We start from the raw sequence: 18,683 nt of genomic DNA on the forward strand, positions 1-18,683 counted from the left end.
TTTACTTATTATCACATGCTGCAAAAATGGACCTATTATTATTTTGGTGGAACATATGGTAATATTACAGTATATTCATTTGGAACCATGCTTCTTCTGCTGCAGTTTGTCCGTCCCTTCTGTCTGCACTATGATTGTGTTTTACAATTTCTGCTTCATATTTTACCACTGTCAAACATTTTTAACCAATCCTGTTTTGCTAAATCTTTGCTTATATCTTTTTGGTTGGTTTGGTAGTTTTAACTAGAAGCTGGAGATGCCCTGTCTCCCCATTTGTGGCAAAAACTTTTTTGTGATGGTACAAGCGGGGTGTGGAGTGAGTGAGAAAGTGTGAATGTCTGTGGTCAAATGTAAAATTCTGATAAGTGAAATTCAAGACTCCACCTCCTGGACGTTAGTATTTTAAGTTGGACTTTGTGACCTCCTAAACAGAACCTGCTGTTGAGTCTCAAGGTAATGTAGACCTTTTTACTGTGATGCCGGTAGTTTTTGTAACGTTTCATGTGAAATTCATCACATTCAGTACTCCCTGCAGGTGCTTCATGGCTATCAGTTTGAACTTTAGATAAATGTGTATATTGTTATAAATGAGTTCATGGTCATATGACATTTTTCCTTCTGCTGTTTTTTTTTTTATTTCTTTCATACAGATGTCGAGGCTCTGGCTTTTCATTTTTCTGTACTGGGCCTGGAGCCCTCAGTGTCTTCCATCCAGTGTTAGCTTCATTGGTACACCAAAGGAGTGTGAAAATGCTCCCTTTGTCCCCGGTTACAACCTGGGTGGAGAAGGCTTTGACATCGTCACAATGGAGAGGAAAGGCGCCTATGTCATCGACACTGAATCATGGAAGCTTGGAAACGGCACTTGCAGGCTGTACAAAAACACCTACATGAATAAAGAGAACCAGAAGGTCCCGGCTGCTGTGGTGGATTGGAGAATCCTCCCCAAGTGCAGTTTAACAGTCTCCAGCACAACCTACGATTCTGTTGAAACCCTCGTCAATGATTCCACATCATCTGTGTCCAATGACTGGAAAATTGGCCTTGACATCTCTGTAGGTGCTTCTGTCACTATTGGTTTGGGAGGTTCCCACTCCAGAGATTCTAAATTTGCCATGAAAAAATCTAAAGAAGACCGCTACTCCTTCTTTCGTCATTCAGTCCAATGTAACTTCTATCGGTGAGTACATGGACGAATATATGTTTTATTTTTTTTAACCAGATCTGCTCTGGAAAGTTTGCACTAATGGCAGCTATTTTACTTAAACCAAACTATCTGTGATAAATGGTAACTTGTTTAATAACTTTCTGTACTCCACAGCTATGGAGTGGCAACAAATCCTCCACTGAGCCATGATTTTGAATCAGCTGTGAAGTCCCTTCCCTCCTATTCTCCTACAACTATGCAATTCTATCACAATTTGATTGACACTTACGGTACACATTATATCACACGAGTGTTTCTAGGAGGAGAAATCAAGGCCATCACTGGCATGAAAACCTGTGCAGCCACCATGAATGGACTGTCTGCAACAGAGGTCAAGGATTGTCTTGAAGTTGAGGCCTCCGCTGGCTTTGCTAGCACTGTCAACACTGAAGCCATGCTTAAACACTGTCAGGAAAAGAAGAAAAAGTTAGGCCATGACCAAAGTTTCAGCAGCACATTTAATGAGCGGCACACAGAGGTGATCGGTGGACACATTGATGGAGGTGATATCCTGTTTCAGGGACAATCAAACCCTTCACTCTATAACACCTGGATTAACTCTCTGAAATCCATTCCTGATGTTGTTCGGTATAACTTAAAGCCTCTGCACAATATACTGCCAAGTGATCATCCTGCCAGGGCTGGACTGAAGGAAGAGGTGGAGAAGTACATCAAGAACAATGCAGTGTTGAAAAAATGTTCAGAAACTTGTAAGATTGGTGACAGGTCTAACAAAAGAGATCCTTGTGCTTGTGTCTGTACTGGCAGCCAGAATGTGAAGTCAAACTGCTGTCCTGCTGGGAAAGGTCTGGCTACATTAACGGTATTCGGGCTTCGTGCTACTGGTTTGTACGGTGACAAATGGAGTCAGACAGATGGTTCGGTGGAGGTTAAATATGGTGACCAGATAAAGCGCACTGCCGTTATCGGGAATAATGACAATCCTAAATGGTCTGAGAAGTTTCAGTTTGGACCCATCTCTATTAACATGAAAAACAAACTCAGGTTTCGTGTTTATGATGAGGATACTTATTGGAACAGTGATCTGCTTGGTGAGTGTTCAATTAGTCTGTATAGTGGGAAGAAGACAGACAGCTGCATGTTTGATTATGGTACCTTCTTCTTCTCCTATATAGTGGAGTGTGCACCAAGTCTTGGTGGTGACCAGTGTCAGGATTATGTTTCCTCTCCCATGAATCCCTTTTTGGCCAAGGTCTTCTACACCAGAAATGGAGTCCTTGCTGGAGAAACTGGCGAAGCATCTGCCAAATCAGTCAGTGAGTCAGGTTGAGACAGCTGTTGATGTGAGATGAGTTGAATAAGGATTTGATTTAACAATGAATATTTGCTTGTAGTTCGTAGCATTCTTTCTCTGACCTGTTTCACATTTCCTTTGGGAGAACCCAGAATTCTAATCCACTTTTTTTATGTTTTCTTCTGCTTTGTTACAAAATATATCAATAAAGCATCAGCAAAGACAAAATGTGTTGTTATGTTTCTTTGCAATATTGTGATGTAGGTGTAATTAATTGAATACTCATAAGTGCAAAAGCTGCTGTCCAAAGCTTTGGAGAGACGGTAATTAAGCATATGAAGAAATCAAAACTATTAAACTGAACAATCACTTTTATCCTGCCCTACAGGAATGTCAATAAATCTTTTTGGAATTATTAAAGCTGATAAGAAAACAACCAAAAACTAGTAATCAATAAACAACATACAGCATTGTGACATCTGAAAAAAAAAGCACCATACCCAGAGGAGTCATGAACAGAGTGTGAGGAAGTGAAACTTAAAGAAAATGAAGAGGAAGAGAAAGAGATTTGAATAAAAGAGCATGAGTAAATGTTTACGGTGACAATAGAGTCAACAACACAAATATAAAGTAATAAGTCAAAGTTTTTTTGTGGCTTTAGGTGCGAGTATGAGCATGAAGTCTGTACATGGTGTCATTTAGAGTAGTCATCAAAGCTTTGTCACAATGTACAGTGGCAACGTACATTTACACAGTGAGAGAAAGAGAGATTGAGAGAATTCACTCATTCGTTCATCTTCTGTAACCGCTTGTTCCTATTAAGGGTCACAGGGTCTGCTGGAGCCTATCCCAGCTGTCATCGGGCGAGAGGCGGGGTACACCCTGGACAGGTCGCCAGTCTATCGCAGGGCTAACACAGAGACAGACAATCATTCACACTCACATGCACACCTACGTCCAATTTAGAATCACCAATTAACCTAATAAGCATGACTTTGGATAGTGGGAGGAAGTCGGGGTACCTGAAGAGAACCCACGCAGACGCAAGGAGAACATGCAAACTCCACACAGAAAGGCCCAGTCGTCCCATGGATTCGAACCTGGGACCTTCTCGCTGTGAGGCATCAGTGCTAACCACCTCTCCACTGTGCCGCCCACCTTTATTTCCATCTCATTTGAGTGAATTTGAACTACAAAAGTAAGTAATAAACTCCAGACTTATGTAGATACTGTATGGCAGCCATTTTGAATACTTGCTGCAAAAGCTGCTGAAATGACTGAAACCTGTTTTCTCAACAATCTAATCTCTTTCTCGAGTGCTAGCACATCTTTATCTTTTCCCTGAAGTATTTGTGCTGTCAGCTACTGCAAGGTCTGGGCCCAGTTCTGGGGAACATAGTGTTGTTGACAGAAGATTGTGTTGTTGTTGTTGTGTAGTTGCGTTACAAGTCACAGAGCACTTCAGTGTTTGTATCTGAGCTCCGAGACCATCCATTTTTGCCTCTGTCTGTACTGCAACAGCTTTAATGTGCACTGCTTTACTTGGGGCCAGCTTGTTGCGTGATGCTTCAAACTCTTCTTCTTTACTGAGCTCATTTAATAACTGCAGGAAGGTAGGAGGTTTATCCCGTCGCTCCCTATGCCTGATTTTTAGGAGCATCATGTCTGACCTGGTGGCTCCCTTAACCCAAGAACACTAACGTTATAAATAGTAACACCATCACTAACGTTGGGTACATTTCACCTGATATAATACACTCAATAAAAAATACTTCTCATCAAAATATATTGAAGTAATACAATACATGGTAAATTGAAATACTTATTTTCAACTATAAAATGTCTCCTAAAACAAAAAAAAAAGGTATCACGGGGGGCCCTATAAAAAGGCTCAAAAATTTGAAAAAAATTAGGAAATCTTTAGCTCCTTAAAAAAAAAATATATATATATATATATCTATATATATATATATATATAGATATATATATATATGTATATATAAGAAGGAAATAGGAACATGAAATTTGGGCCACCCGTTGTTGGGACATGTGAGACTTGTCCAGTGAAGTTGTCCACTTGCACAGTCTTCCCACATCGCTGCCAACCGTGGGAGAGATGGCAAAAATGGCACTTTTCAAGAGGGTAAAATTTATGAGCTGACTATAAAAATGTTTTTGAATTATTCCACTGGAAATTACCATTAAACTATATTTATTCATGAACATTACACTAAATAAGAATTACATACACATTCCAGGACCACTGAGCTAGCTCTAGTATCAAAGAATAAACATGTGTAACTAGCAATTGCTAAAGTAAGCAACCTTTAGTAATGTTTCATACACTTGTTGGCATGCCAGATTAACCAAGCCTGTGACAGGATGATAGATGTGCATGGTATGTTGCCATAAAAATCCAGTTGCAGGTTATTACAATCAATTACAAACACTAACATTGGTTGAAAATCACCCAAAAATAGTTTACCCACAAACACTAACGTCGGGTGAAAATCATCCAAACATGTACCTGTAGAAAAAAAACCTTTAAGATCACTCGGAGCGAAGTCATCCCCGAGCGGGATGCAGAGGCATGAGTCACCAGCAGCGCCCTCTATAGACCGTATTGCATGAAACTTGGTGGGCTTGTAAGGAGTCATCCACAGATTATTATCGTCAAATTTCAAGCAGGTGACTGTGGTGGTTTGTGAGATATAAACATGTAGTGGTTGTAGCGCCCCCTGCAGGCCGAATTTCACGAAACTTGGCATGATTGTACGCAAGCATATTATAATGACGGCTGCTAAGTTTCATAAGGATTGGGTGAATACTTGATACTTTGAACTTGTGAAGTCATATAAAATGTGTCACCGGTAGCGCCCCATGTGGACGTAATGTCATGCAACTTGTTTGCTGTCTACACAATATGTATTGAAATGTTGATTTTGTAGCGCCCCCTAGAGACCAAGGGTGCTTGTACATAATCATATTATTATAAGTGATATGAAGTTTGATTAAGTTTGGGTATACTTCACAAAATATTAGCTTTGGAGTTATACTGTGCCACGCCATGAAATTTAATTAACCATTGACTTTGTAATTAACCCTGAAAAAGTTCTTTTGAGAACTTTTTCATTATCTTTGTCCATAAATGATACCAAGTTTGGTGAGAATTGGATGAACGGGCTAGGAGGAGTTGATTTTGCTTTGAGGTGCAATTTTTTCAAAATGACTTTTTATAGCGCCACCTAGCCGTAGGCATGTGTATTGACACTTTGGCAAAGTGACATGCTAGGACTTCTACCAAGTTACCAGGTTTGATGCCTTTCTTCCTTGCAGTTTGTCCTGGGCAGACACTTTTAGGGAAAAAGAAAAAACTGAAGAAGAAGAATAAAAATCGCAACAAAATCAATAGGGAGGGACCCCTAAAAACAGGGATTGGAGCCCCAGTGCCTACTTGCATGCAACAGGAGTGAGGTCTTCACCACGGTGCCTAGCATCCCACCTGACGACACCAAGGCCGCACCTAAAATAAAAAGGAGGAACAACACTCCCTGGGAGGGGAGAACAGCACATCCCAAAGATTCTCATTGGGGTTAAGGTCTGGACTCTGTGGTGGCCAATCCATGTGTGAAAATGATGTCTCATGCTCCCTGAATCACTCTTTCACAATCTGAACCCAGTGAATTCTGGCATTCCCAGCTGTCATCGGGCAAGACTCAGGGTACAAGAGCTGGGATAGGCTCCAGCCCCTCTGCGACCCTTCACAGGACAAGCGGTTAAAGAAGATGAATGAATGAATGAATGAATGAATCCTGGCATTGTCATCTTGGAATATGTCCGTGCCATCAGAGAAGAAAAAAATCCATTGATGGAACACTGAAAAAAAATGAAAAATATATTGTAAGTATTTGCATGTGTAGCAGCAGACATATGCTAGCTGTCATTTAGTGCTGCTATGTGCATTTAGTGCCACTGGGGGGCCAGTATAAAAGCCGCCACCCTTCACTGGCTATTCCTCTTGCGCCTCTGTCGTCACTGGTGCGTCACTTCCGGCTCATAGGTAGGCCCGACAGGTATGGTTGCCCGCTGCTTCACCACACTGGTCGCTCGGTCCCTTTCTGTGCTCACGGCGTTTGTCTTCATTTGTAGGGCAGCTGCTCCGTGTGCCCCGTATGTGCGGCGTGGTTTGTACGTGGTAAGTGTCCTCCCTTTCTCGTCAGTGTTGATGCTGTCTGAGGGCTAACGCTAGTGTGGTCACAGGTAAATGCCAGTAGTGCCGGTCTTCTTCTCCCTCCCTCCTCCTGTGCGAATGGGTGTATCATCAAACGGGTATGTGTGTTAGCAATCAACCACCATAATTACCGTTAAACGTAGGGACGCTAATGGTATGTTTTTTTGTTATTAGGTGTAACGTGCGATCAGCTGATTGGGGACGCTGCTGCTTTGTCCTGTGCTAAACTTTTGAGACTCTGCTGCTTTACTCTGTTCTGCCTGGACTTTTAATTGTTTTATTGTGCTTGGTCTCGACGCTGCTTGTGCGGGACGGTCTCCACGCTGCTTGATTGCGTGGCTGCTCCGCTCTGCTCGGCCTCACCTGGCGGTCACCGCGGCCTGACGTCTGCGGCCCACGCCCCAGAACAACTTCGTCCAACTCAAGCCTGGGTGTTTTTAACTAGGGCCTGGCCCCCATGTGTGCGTGTGTGTTTAAGTGTTGGGTTATTTAAGTTATTTGGTTATTTTGAATTGATTACTTATTTAAAGTGGTTTTGTTTTCTTTAGTTTATTTTCCATTTCTTAAAGTAGGCTCTGTTGATATTGGTTAAGATTATTTGCTCTTCTTGTTTTGTGATTGGTTTATTAATCTGTTTATTTCTCTTTTTAGTTGCTGGAGACTGGTGGTGGCGGTGCTGGTGCCCGGGTGGTGGTATCCCTGTCTGCTGTGTCTGGGGAAGCGGGCTTCACTTCACTGAGTGTGTGTCACGAATTTCGGGTGTTTTTGAGTTGCGTTTTTCCTTTTGTTGATTCCCCCCCTGCACCAAGCCCCTGTCCATACACTCAGCTCCAGCCCCTTTTTGTTTGATTTCCTTATTTTGATTTCCTTTGGTATGAATGAAACTGAAATATTTTAAATAAGTCCTTTAACAATAAAGTTGTACGGTTTTCTATAAATACCTGAACCACGTCTCATGCCTTACTGAGTAAACTTACCTGTGTGCTTTCCAGACTAATTCTCTGGGCGAAATTCCCAGGGTGGCGTTGTCGGTTTCTTTCTCTAATTTGGTTATCGGTTTAATTTCTATTTCTCTTTTGTTTTCACCTTATCCTCGCCACACATGCAAATAATTTAAGTAAAATCTAATGCTGCAATATCAAGTAACACTCACTTCTCACTTGCCACCAGGCCAGCTGACAGTCTTGCCTGTGCCCAGGACGGGATAATCTTAGATGCCCCCCCCCCCCCATCACTGTGACTCTCTCTCGCGCGCTCTTCTCTCTCACCGGTAGCCTTAAGCCCAAGTTATGCTTCCGCGTTGACACAGCGCGAGGGGGCGTACGGACCTATTACGTCCTTGCGGACCCCCGTACGTCCTACGCAAGGGCCAGACGTGCACCTCCCAAAAATCCTCGACGCGCGTCGAGGCGACGCAACAGCAACGCAGCAGCAACGCAGCGGCATTGGCTGTGATTGGTCCACTAACTACATCCGCTGGAGACCGCTTTTCCGGTTTCCACTCAAACACCGCCATTTTTAAAAAGTCTTCAGTTTGGTTGGTCTTTGAGAATGGACAACAGTCTCTCTGTCTCGGTGTCCATCGTTCACTGTGACTACGACAAAAGCCGGAAGGTAAATAACTATACGAGGCGAGATACGTCACAAGAGTCTCGGTCGGTCGGTCACAAAAAATCATAGCGCCCTCTACCGGTGTGGCATTGAATTGCATTTCGACACGTAAACCCCACGCAGAACCATCACAGTCTCACGACTGCGTCCAAGCAACTGCGTGGCCATTGCGTGATCATTGCGTGATCACTACGCGGAAGCATAATCCAGGCTTTACTCATTCCCTCCGCTCCGAGACAGCGGGCCCCACCCGCATCACTCTCTCTGTCACCTGACTGCAGCTGGATCTCTCTCCTCTCTGTCTCATTCTCTCTGACTGGAGCTACCAAACTCAACTGTTTCTGTCAAAGATAACATGTTGTGTCAGGCTTTTATACAAGCTAATGGACGTTAACATTAGAGCTAGCTTGTTAGGTTACATAACAAGGCTGGTAAACGTTGGCTGCGCTGTTTCTAACCTTGCTCTACGTTCACTTTACTAGTCCCAGCTTCACTGTCACCACCTTTTTTTAAATATTTGTTAAGAAAATCTTTAAGGCCTCTATTTTCTTCTTCTCTTCTTCTCTTTTTTTTCCTTTTCTGAGCACCGGACTAATGCTGACCGGACATTTTGAGCGTACTGAACTTCAAATCAAACAGCAACATCAAATTTTGATCAGTGGCCAAACCATTTTTGTGTTGGGGGTGGGGGGGTTCTTGACCACCATTTCAAGGACAATTAGAAAGAAAACAAATAAAAAGCTTTTATGTAACTCAAATATTACATATATTTTTTTTTTCCACAAATAGGCCTATTTTAATTTATTATTATTATTATTATTTTTTAATTATTCCCTAATTTGATGAGGGCCCAGTTCTGGCCCCCCCCCCTCTCTACCCTGGGCCCGGGACAGCAGACCCGTTTGTCCCCCCCTATCAGCGGGCGTGCTTGCCACTATCAATTAAATTTTACTTACCATAAAACATAACAGTTGTGAAGATATTAAGTAACATTTACTTAATTACATCCAAGTTTTAAGTTATATTTATTTAAACAAATTAAGTAATGTCTACTTGTTTTTCATAGGCAGAAACATAATTTTACTCAAAATCTTAACTAAATTTTATATATCTGTAGTATTTGCTGTTATGAAGTAATTTAGTAGATTTTAATTATTTTCATGTGCTTGACATTTTAATTTACTTGGTTGCATACTGCATTAGATTGTGCAGCTGTCCCAATACTTTTGTACATGCAGTTCAGATCTGGAATAGTGCTTTTCAAATATGCAGTGAAAAACTTACAACCCTCTGAAACAGAGTTTCAACATTCATTACAGAAATATAAGACTCAGATATTCAAGAATGTTTAACACACACAAACATGCTCAAAACAACATCTGGGAGAGGGTCAGGACATTATTATGTATACCCCTATTTAAATGACAAAAAAAAACAAAAAAACAAAAAACAGAATGTACAAGTACTGCATTAATAGTAAAAGTGCATTGTACTTCATTAGAATTTGTACAGTAACAGTAAATTAAAGATGTATCTCCAGCAAAAGGTATTTAAAGACTAAGTATATTTTTTTAAAGGAAAATATCCAAATTTGTATCATACTACTGAAAGGTTGGTATGACTGGTAAACAACAAATACACAGTATTACACATTATACACCACATCCAACATAGATCTGGTAAAATAGTCACTTCTCAAATATGCAATTAAAATCTTACAAACCTACACACTGAAACAATTTCAACATTTAAACCAGTCCTCTAGACTAGTGCACTTTTAAGAATGCATTAAAACATTAATGAAATAAAATCAACAGAATCAATTAAAAATGAACAGCTGAAGGTGTCTAACCATTCTAGATGAAGAATAAAATCTTTACTGTAATTAACAGATACCTTATTTGACAAAAAATGAAAAACATTTATGACAGGCAACGTCCCACTAGTAAACCAAGATGAACTGGAACTCAGTGCTAATTCTTGGCATTTCTTCACATCGTCCTCAACAAGGATCCATGCATGATGCCACATTTTTCTCCTCTATGATGACAAGGTCATGACATGCATTTAGGAAAGCAACTTCAACTTCAAGGTGTTTACTGTTGGGGACAGTTTAAATCCATCCAGCTCCAGCAAGAGTTGTGTTTTAAAAACCTATTCTGGGGCGTTTCTCCCAAACATTCATCAGTATCTCCCTCTCATTCTCAATGCACAACGTTAATTCACTAATGTAACGTTACTTCAGTGTTGCTGCCAAAAGTTTTACAGAGAACAAAACCGTGTTCAACTTTGCTGACGTCAGTTGATAAACGTTATACCGTTACGTTGGTGCTTTTTATTTTTATCGGGAAAAACTGCAGCCCTCCCACTTACAGGCCAGCACGGACCTAACTTTAAATAAACTTATGAACAGTGACATATCTTGCGTCAAACTACATGCAGACTTACATATTATCACAAATTTAAAACAGAACGGTAATAACTTACCTGCAAAATGACTGTCGTACGTGCTACACCTTGCTCTGTGATCCTGTAACGTCCGGAGCAGAGCCAGCCCTGTTGTACTGTGCGCATGCGTCGTGCATGCGTTTCAAAACGCTACACTTTCAGAGTAAAGTTTATGTAGTATTTCTAGGTTTATGTACATACAATTATTAAACATTTAAATAGAATGAGGAAACCGAAGTAAAACATACTCTTCCTCCATAATTCATGTATTACGTTAATAAAATGTTTAATTTTACTTACTGAATCTTAAAAATACAAGGTAGAAATTATGACAGTTACTCTATTAGAGTTTACTGCACCAAAAAGTCACTTTTTTCAGTGAATAACCTGGTCATTCAGTATGTTCGGGTAGTCAGCTGACTGCAGCAACCCCAGATCATAGCACTGCCCCCACAGGCTTGTACAGTAGGCACTAGCACTACTTTATGCTCCCTAGCAAATTGCAGCCTTTTCTTCAGTTAGCCTCACTGATTAGTGGTTTTCTTAAGGCTACACAGATGTTCAGTCGGCCTTGAGTTCCCTTCGCATTGTACTTGTGGAAATGCTCTGACTTTCACCATTAAACATAGCCCTGAGTTCTGCTGTTGTTTTTCTTCAATTTGATTTCATCAGACGTTTGAGTGAAGATCAATCAGGATTTTTTTCCGACCACGTTTCTTCCTCAAAGACGATGGTTCCCCACTATCCTGCCAGTTTTTAATAACGCGTTGGACAGTTCTCAACCTAATTTTAGTAGTTTCTGCAATCTCTTTAGATGTTTTCTTTGCCTGATGTATTGCAATGAGTTGACCTTTCTCAAACAGACTAACATATTTTCCCCGACCATGATTGTTTAAGAAATGAGAAACCACTCATTGCATCAGTTGGGGTTAAATAACTTGTTGCCAGCTGAAAGATATTCGCCCATGCAGTAATTATCCAATAGGAGTCTCATATCTATTTACTTAGTTAAATCCAGATGGTGACTATTTTTTTTGGCCAGGCAGTGTAGTTTCAGAGGTTGTTGCTTGGAGTGGAAAAACTCTACCTGGCTCCTGAGGCGGTTCCTGTGTACCACCTGTTGGTACACTCTCCTGAGAACCCAAATTCCTCCATGGTATTCCACTGCCTTTGGGTGACATGTTCAAGGGAATGGCACTCGTGATGTCTTTTTCTACGCATTCGTGTAATACGAGTCCTTCACTCACAGGGCCATACATTCTTCCCCTGATCTTAACACGGCCAAGCACTCTGATGCTCTGGAGGGTCTCTTCAATGAACGCAATCCCTGTGTCTTCTGGTACACACACACACACAGTACTTGTTGCAGGTCTGTTTGCTGCTCCAGTGCGTTGCAGCCGCATAACTCCTGGTTTCCAGGGACTTAAGCACAGTAGATGTTACCAGCTTTGTGTCTGTGGCAACACGAGGGATGGGAGGAGGAATATGTTACCAAGTTGCTGGTAAATAGCAATATTAGTCAACCAGAACAAGCCGGACAACACCACCTTGGGAGTTTCGCCCAAGGAAATAGTTAAATCTACAAAATAACCTAAATAAAGGCACTCAGGTTCGCTCTACAGTGAGGCAGGAGACGTGGTTCCAGATAATGAAAAATCTATACTTTATTACATTATAAAAACAGTAAAACACCGTCACACAGGGGTGTACGGAAAGGGGGAGGGCCCCTTCAGTACTGAGGCTTACCGGCAGGGAATTTGGTCGACGAGGGTGTAGGGATCCAACGGAAAAATAAGGTCACCCCAGTCACACGTGACAGTCACGCACACACGCACACTTTAGTGAAGGGAAAAACCAGGACCAGGGGACGCACAGCACACCAAAAAGGGAAGCCACCACCCGCGACACCAGGACCACCACCGTCGGCTCTCAGCAACTGAAGGGGGAAAAGGGAAATAAAATTAATGGGATTGCACTCAAAGATAAATCATTAATAGAATTAAACAACCCAATAAACAAAACAAACTCAAAATTAACAAAACTTCTAAGGTTGGCAGCCAAAAAGGTACAAATTAACCAAGAATCCGAATAAACAAATATAAACTGCCAAAAACAGGTTAACAAAATAAAACAAAATCGCACAAATCAATTAATGTAAAAGAGCCAAAAGTTCACAGGAATCATTAATGAAATCAAATAAATTAGTTCCTGTGGTTAGTAATTTAACATAACAAAACTTAACCAAAACAAAGCATCACTGTCTTAACATACTCAAAACAAAAGAACAAAACAAAAACAGAATCAAGCAAAATAAAGAGAAGGCGAACCCCAAAGGTCACATACACACACACACACAAAGACTTAAGACTACGGCAGTTTGTCTATGACGCCAGCCTAAAATAGGGGTCTGCAGTCAGCGTTAGGGCCAGGCACAGCAACCTCTTGAGTGTAGCCAAGCCTGATGACGCGAAGCAGCGTGAAGCAGCAGCTGACGTAGGGCAGAGCAAAGCACGAGTGGAACGAAGCAGAACAAAGCAGCGAGCAAAACAAAGCAAAGCAGCAGCGGTCCTCAGAGCTGCCTCCGTTATAGAGTACCTGCATCAAATAAACCAGATTAAAATCTCACTAACATCAGAAAATGAGAGCGACCACAATTTCCATCAGGCTAACTTACCACTCTAGTATTATTCAATCACCTGAGCGAGAGTCAGTGCAAGCTCGCGCTGTGCAGCAGCAGGAGGAGGACAGTCAAACAGCTCGGGAGAACGGCACGCAAGGCATTACCTTAGCCCAAAACGGCAATACAGGAAGCTACATCCAAACAAACGATCTAATTAATTTGTGAGTCAAACGGTCAGATTTCCACGCGAGTACAGACAGTGACGGCTACATTACCTGCACAGGTAGCAGCGTGGACAGGAAGCGAGGCGACCAGGAAGTGGGCGGTCTCGGAGCCAAAGAGCGAGAGGGAGTCAAGATGGACACAGCCTCCTCTTATAGAGTGCCCCCATGCGGTGATTGGTTAGAAAGCAGAATTGAGCCAGGCAACACACTCGTACCTTAAAAACGAGGATGAGCATCTCATCCTGCTACAATCTACCCCCCCCAAATGCATCGTCGTCCCGACGATGAATAGTCAAGGCCAAAGGGAACCTATGCTAATTCCAGGGTCTAAAGAGAGCTGAAACCGCATTAGCCACAGGCGCTGGTAGATTGTCCGCTCCACCTACCCTGCTTCTCACAGACCTGGGGAGATTATGCACATTGGCATGCCGACCAGCCGTTGACCGTGTGCTCCGACGTACGGCCACCTCACCAGTGTCAGGGTAAATGGCTGGTGGGACAGCCAGCTGCGCACGTCGTGCATCCTCCACCATGGCCACCGGAGTTACCGAAGGACCTGGCACAGCCGGAACAGGGTCAGGCTGAGGAAGCAGCAACCGAGGGGTGGTCTGGGTCACTGCAGCTGGTTGTGTGGGAGTGGCAAGGGGAGCCTCATGCTGCAAAAACAAGTCATCATCACATGACAGTTCCTCCTCTGAGTGTAACCGATCAACAGAGGGTGAAACAGGGGCAGCAGCATGACCTGGAGAGCCAAGCCCAACCACAGCTTTCAACAATGAACGATGGACATGTTTTACTTTGGTGTGGTCTTCCTCAGGTGCTATGGTATACACCGAACCTCCCTGTTTTGGCGCTCTAAGGATTCTGTACATCACAGAACCCCACCGGTCCTGGATCTTATGGCGGCCTTTCGCACCAAAGTTCCGAACCCACACCAACTGGCCCTCCGTCAACGGAGCATCACAGACATGCTGGTCGTGATTGTTCTTCCTGCGTTCTGCTGCAGCTCTCAAGCGTTCTTGGGCACCTTCAAAGACAATCTGTAAGCGGGTCTGGTGCTCTACAATCCAATCATGGACCGTGCCCCCAACGGGGTCCGTGACCTGGCCCAAAAGAAAATCAACGGGGAGCCTTGGCTCTTGCCCAAACATGAGGAAGAACGGGAACTCACCAGTAGATTGATGGGGGGTCGTGTTGTATGAGTAGAGAAGCTGTGGTAGACAGGAGGTCCAGTCCCTCTTCCGAGAAGCAGGCAGAGTGCGCAGCAGGTTGTGAAGGGTTCGATTGAACCGTTCACACTGTCCGTTACCAGCTGGGTGATATGGCGTGGTGCGAGATTTCTCAATCCCATAAAGGGTGCACAGCTGCTGAATCAAGAAACTCTCAAAGTTTCTTCCCTGGTCCGAGTGTATACGGGCCGGGACACCAAACTTTGAGAACCATTCGGTCACCAAAACCTGAGCCACGGTGGAGGCTCGTTGGTCACGTGTGGGAACAGCCAACGTGTATTTACTGAAAACATCGGTCAAAACAAGGACATTTTCAACCCCATTATGGGAAGGTTCCAACAGTGTGTAATCCATAGCAAGGATCTCGTTCGGCCGGGAAGCCAACAGGTGTCCCATAAAGCTGCGAGCAGCTGGGTGTGTGTCCTTGGCAACCTGGCACCTCTCACAACACTGGCACCAGTGCACTACATCAGAGGACATACCTGGCCAGTAGCACCGTTGTCGTAGCAGCCCCAAGGTTCTCTCCACACCCTGATGTCCATGCCTATCGTGTACCTCAGTCAGCACCTCTTCTTTTAAAGCAGCAGGCAACAGCACCTGGAGAACTGCCTCGGCACCATCAGGACGAAACACCTGGCGGTACATGATCCCAGTTTTCTCCACCAAGCGGTCCCACTGTCGAAGCAATGCCAAACCAGGCTGAGACAGCTGCTTGCGCTCTTCATAGTTGGGACGCCGCTTCTGTTTCCAGAATGGCAAAATCTCCTGAATATCAGGATCGGTTTGCTGGAGCCTGCAAATGTCAGAGGGGGTGTGCTGGGGCAAGGCTATGATCGCCGCTTGAGAGGCCTCAGGCTTTTGCACAAGAAGAGCCTGCTGCAAAGGGTCAGGGAGTGAGCTGCCAGGGAGCATGGCTTGTATGTCCAGCGCACCAGGAGGATGCTGGCGGGACAAGGCATCGGCGTTCTTATTGCTCCGGCCAGAGCGGTACTTGATCTCAAAATCAAAAGATGCAAGCTGAGCTGCCCAGCGTTGCTCAGTGGCACCAAGCTTGGCAGATGATAGATGGCTGAGGGGGTTGTTGTCCGTGTAGACAACACACTTATGGCCAAGCAAATACTCCCTGAATTTTTCTGCCATGGCCCACTTGAGCGCCAAAAACTCCAACTTCATAGAACTGTAGTTGGTCATGTTGCGCTCAGTGGGCCTAAGGCCTCTGCTGGCATAAGCAATAGGGCGTACTTTGCCTGCCTGCTCCTGGGAGAGCACGGCCCCCAGCCCCCCATGACTGGCATCCACCTCCAGAATAAAAGGGAGGGAAAAGTCTGCATAAGCAAGGACAGGTGCAGTAGTGAGCTTGCTCTTAAGTGCCTCAAAGCTCCGGTGACACTCCTCCGACCACTGCCCAGTGAGCCCTCGCCCCGACCTCTTCGCCTTGCCACCTCCCAGCTCTGCAACCAACTTGTGGAGAGGGGCCGCCAACTTGGCAAATCCCTCCACGAACCGACGGTAATAACTGGCGAAGCCAAGGAATGACCGCAGTTCAGAGATGGTCGTGGGAGGCTGCCAACGGGCTACCACCTCCACCTTACTGGGATCTGTGGAGACCCCCTTGTCGGAAATCACATGCCCCAAGTATCGGACCTCCTGCTGGAAGAAAGCACATTTGGAGGGTTTCACCTTGAGGCCTTCGTGTCGCAGCCGCCCCAGCACCACTTCCAACCTCTCCAGGTGTTGCTCAACTGTGGAGGAAAAGACCACAATGTCGTCAAGATACAAAAGCAAGGACTGGCACTGTTGGTCACCGAAGATCCGCTGCATCAGTCTCTGGAAGGTGCTGGGAGCGTTGCAGAGTCCAAAGGGCATGCGATTCCATTCGAAGAGGCCGAAGGGGGTGCAGAAAGCAGTTTTCGATCGATCTGCCTCAGCGACGGGAACCTGGTTGTATCCGCTGGCCAAATCCAACGTCGAAAACCAGCGAGCACCTGTGAGTGCATCGAGGGATTCCTCGATGCGAGGAAGAGGAAACGCATCTTTTCTTGTCTTGCTATTCAAGGGTCTGTAGTCAACGCACATGCGGAGACTGCCATCTTTCTTTTTAACCAGCACAATAGGAGACGCATAGGGGCTGCTACTTTCTCTGATTACCTGAGACTCAAGCAACTTGTTAATATGCTCCTTCACTACCTCGTACTCGGAAGGTGGAATGCGCCGGTAACGTTGGCGGACAGGGACATCATCCAAGACAGGGATCTCATGGGCAATCAGGTCGGTGCAGCCCAGGTCACCATCATGGGTTGAGAACACAGAGGTGTACTTGGCAAGGAGAGACCGCACCTTGCTCTGCTCGTCAAGAGACAAAGAAGACAGATCAGTGACATCAAATTTATCATGTGTGGGCTCAGAAGCTAACTGGGATGACACAGTGGCCATACCAGAGGGCACCTCGGTGACACCGGCAGGCAGACTAACCACATTAACCTCGTCCAAAGTGCCGACCACAGTACGAGGGTAGAGCAACACGTCTGTGGAGCCCACGTTCACAATTGGAACGTAGGCGGTGCCCCCAACTACCCGAACCAAAGCAGGGGAGGCAAGCAGTCCAGCAGGGAGGCCAGAGTCTAGGGGTTCAAACAGTACCGTGGCACCAGTGTACTGCTCTGAGCATGTGGCTGCAACAATCTTCATCACACCCCCAGGGATCCGCCAAGCCTTCCTGCCACGCACTGTAACCTTACCGGAAACCCGTGGGGGGGCCTTTACACTACCCTGATGGCACTTTTGCAATGCTTGCACAATGGAGCCGGAGGCCTCGGAAACAGCAGGCAAGTCAAACAGGGCCAAGCCATGCTCCCCAAAAAGTTCCCGATAACATCTACGAATGATGTTCATCCCCAAGATACCAGGGACCTGAGGAGCACCACCGCCAGGGGGGTCCTTGACCACCAACACCCCACACCGCGACATCAACTTACCACATAGCTCAGTATCTAGCTCCAGGTAGCCAAGGTAGGGAATTGCTAACCCGTTAGCTGCCCTGAGCTGTAGCCAGTGACAAGACTGAAGTTTCTTTTGGCCCCAGGGCTCAAAGTACTGACGGAAAAAGCTCTCAGTGACCGTGGACACCATGGACCCAGTGTCCACCAAGCACGGGACCTTGACCCCACCCATACTCACATCTAAGTGTGGGCAAGATGACATCAGCTTTGAAGCTTCTCCCAAAGCTTCTGGGGCAACTGCTGAGCCAGTGGCTACACCCCCCGAACTGTGGCTCTGAAATTCGGCGGGCGCTAGTTTTCCGACGGTGAAGCGGAATGGTGCTGTCTACTTGACTGCTGAGCAGGCAAAGAGGGTTGAGCGCGAGGGGCAGTACGCACCCCATCACACTCCCTGGCGAAATGACCGGGCTGCTGGCATCGCCTACAAATGATGGGGCCCCGATAAGGGGGCCGACTGCGCTGATGAGAGCTCTGCAACAAGGAAATACTCCGAGTGAGTTGGTTAAGCTGCTCTTGCTGGAGTTTTAACATCTCCTTCATCTCACCCAGCTCAGAGGCATGGGGAGAGTTAGCCATCACCGGAGGGCCACTCTGGACTCCATACTGTAGGCCAAGAACCGAAGGGACAGAATGACTTCTGCCCCTAGTACCTCCTAAGAAACCCTCACGTTCCCACCTGATCGCCTCAGCCCTAACCTCAAGCAACGTAGCAGTAGGCTGCCTGCGCACAAACTGTTTTAACTCACGGCGGAGAGAACCATCTAAAACATACTCAACAAATTGATCGCGCAGCAAGACCTCTGCATTTGGCATGCCACCAGGTGCGCGCTGCTTTACTGATGCCATCAAACTCATTAAT

General features: G+C 45.1%; 1 protein-coding gene across 1 annotated transcript; it reads left to right on the top strand.

The window, feature by feature from the left end:
• Positions 1 to 650: 650 nt before the first annotated feature.
• On the top strand, positions 651 to 2,574 carry LOC311500807 (perforin-1-like; the record flags this gene model as incomplete). The annotated part of the gene is made up of 2 exons (XM_084562402.1): positions 651 to 1,180; positions 1,322 to 2,574. 2 exons carry the CDS (start codon positions 651 to 653, stop codon positions 2,496 to 2,498), a joined length of 1,707 nt encoding a protein of 568 aa, XP_084418528.1. The 3' UTR covers positions 2,499 to 2,574.
• Between the last annotated feature and the right edge of the window lie 16,109 nt (positions 2,575 to 18,683).

The sequence above is a fragment of the Chelon labrosus genome (assembly GCF_963514085.1).
Source record: "Chelon labrosus genome assembly, chromosome: 2".
Taxonomy (NCBI): Eukaryota; Metazoa; Chordata; class Actinopteri; order Mugiliformes; family Mugilidae; genus Chelon; species Chelon labrosus.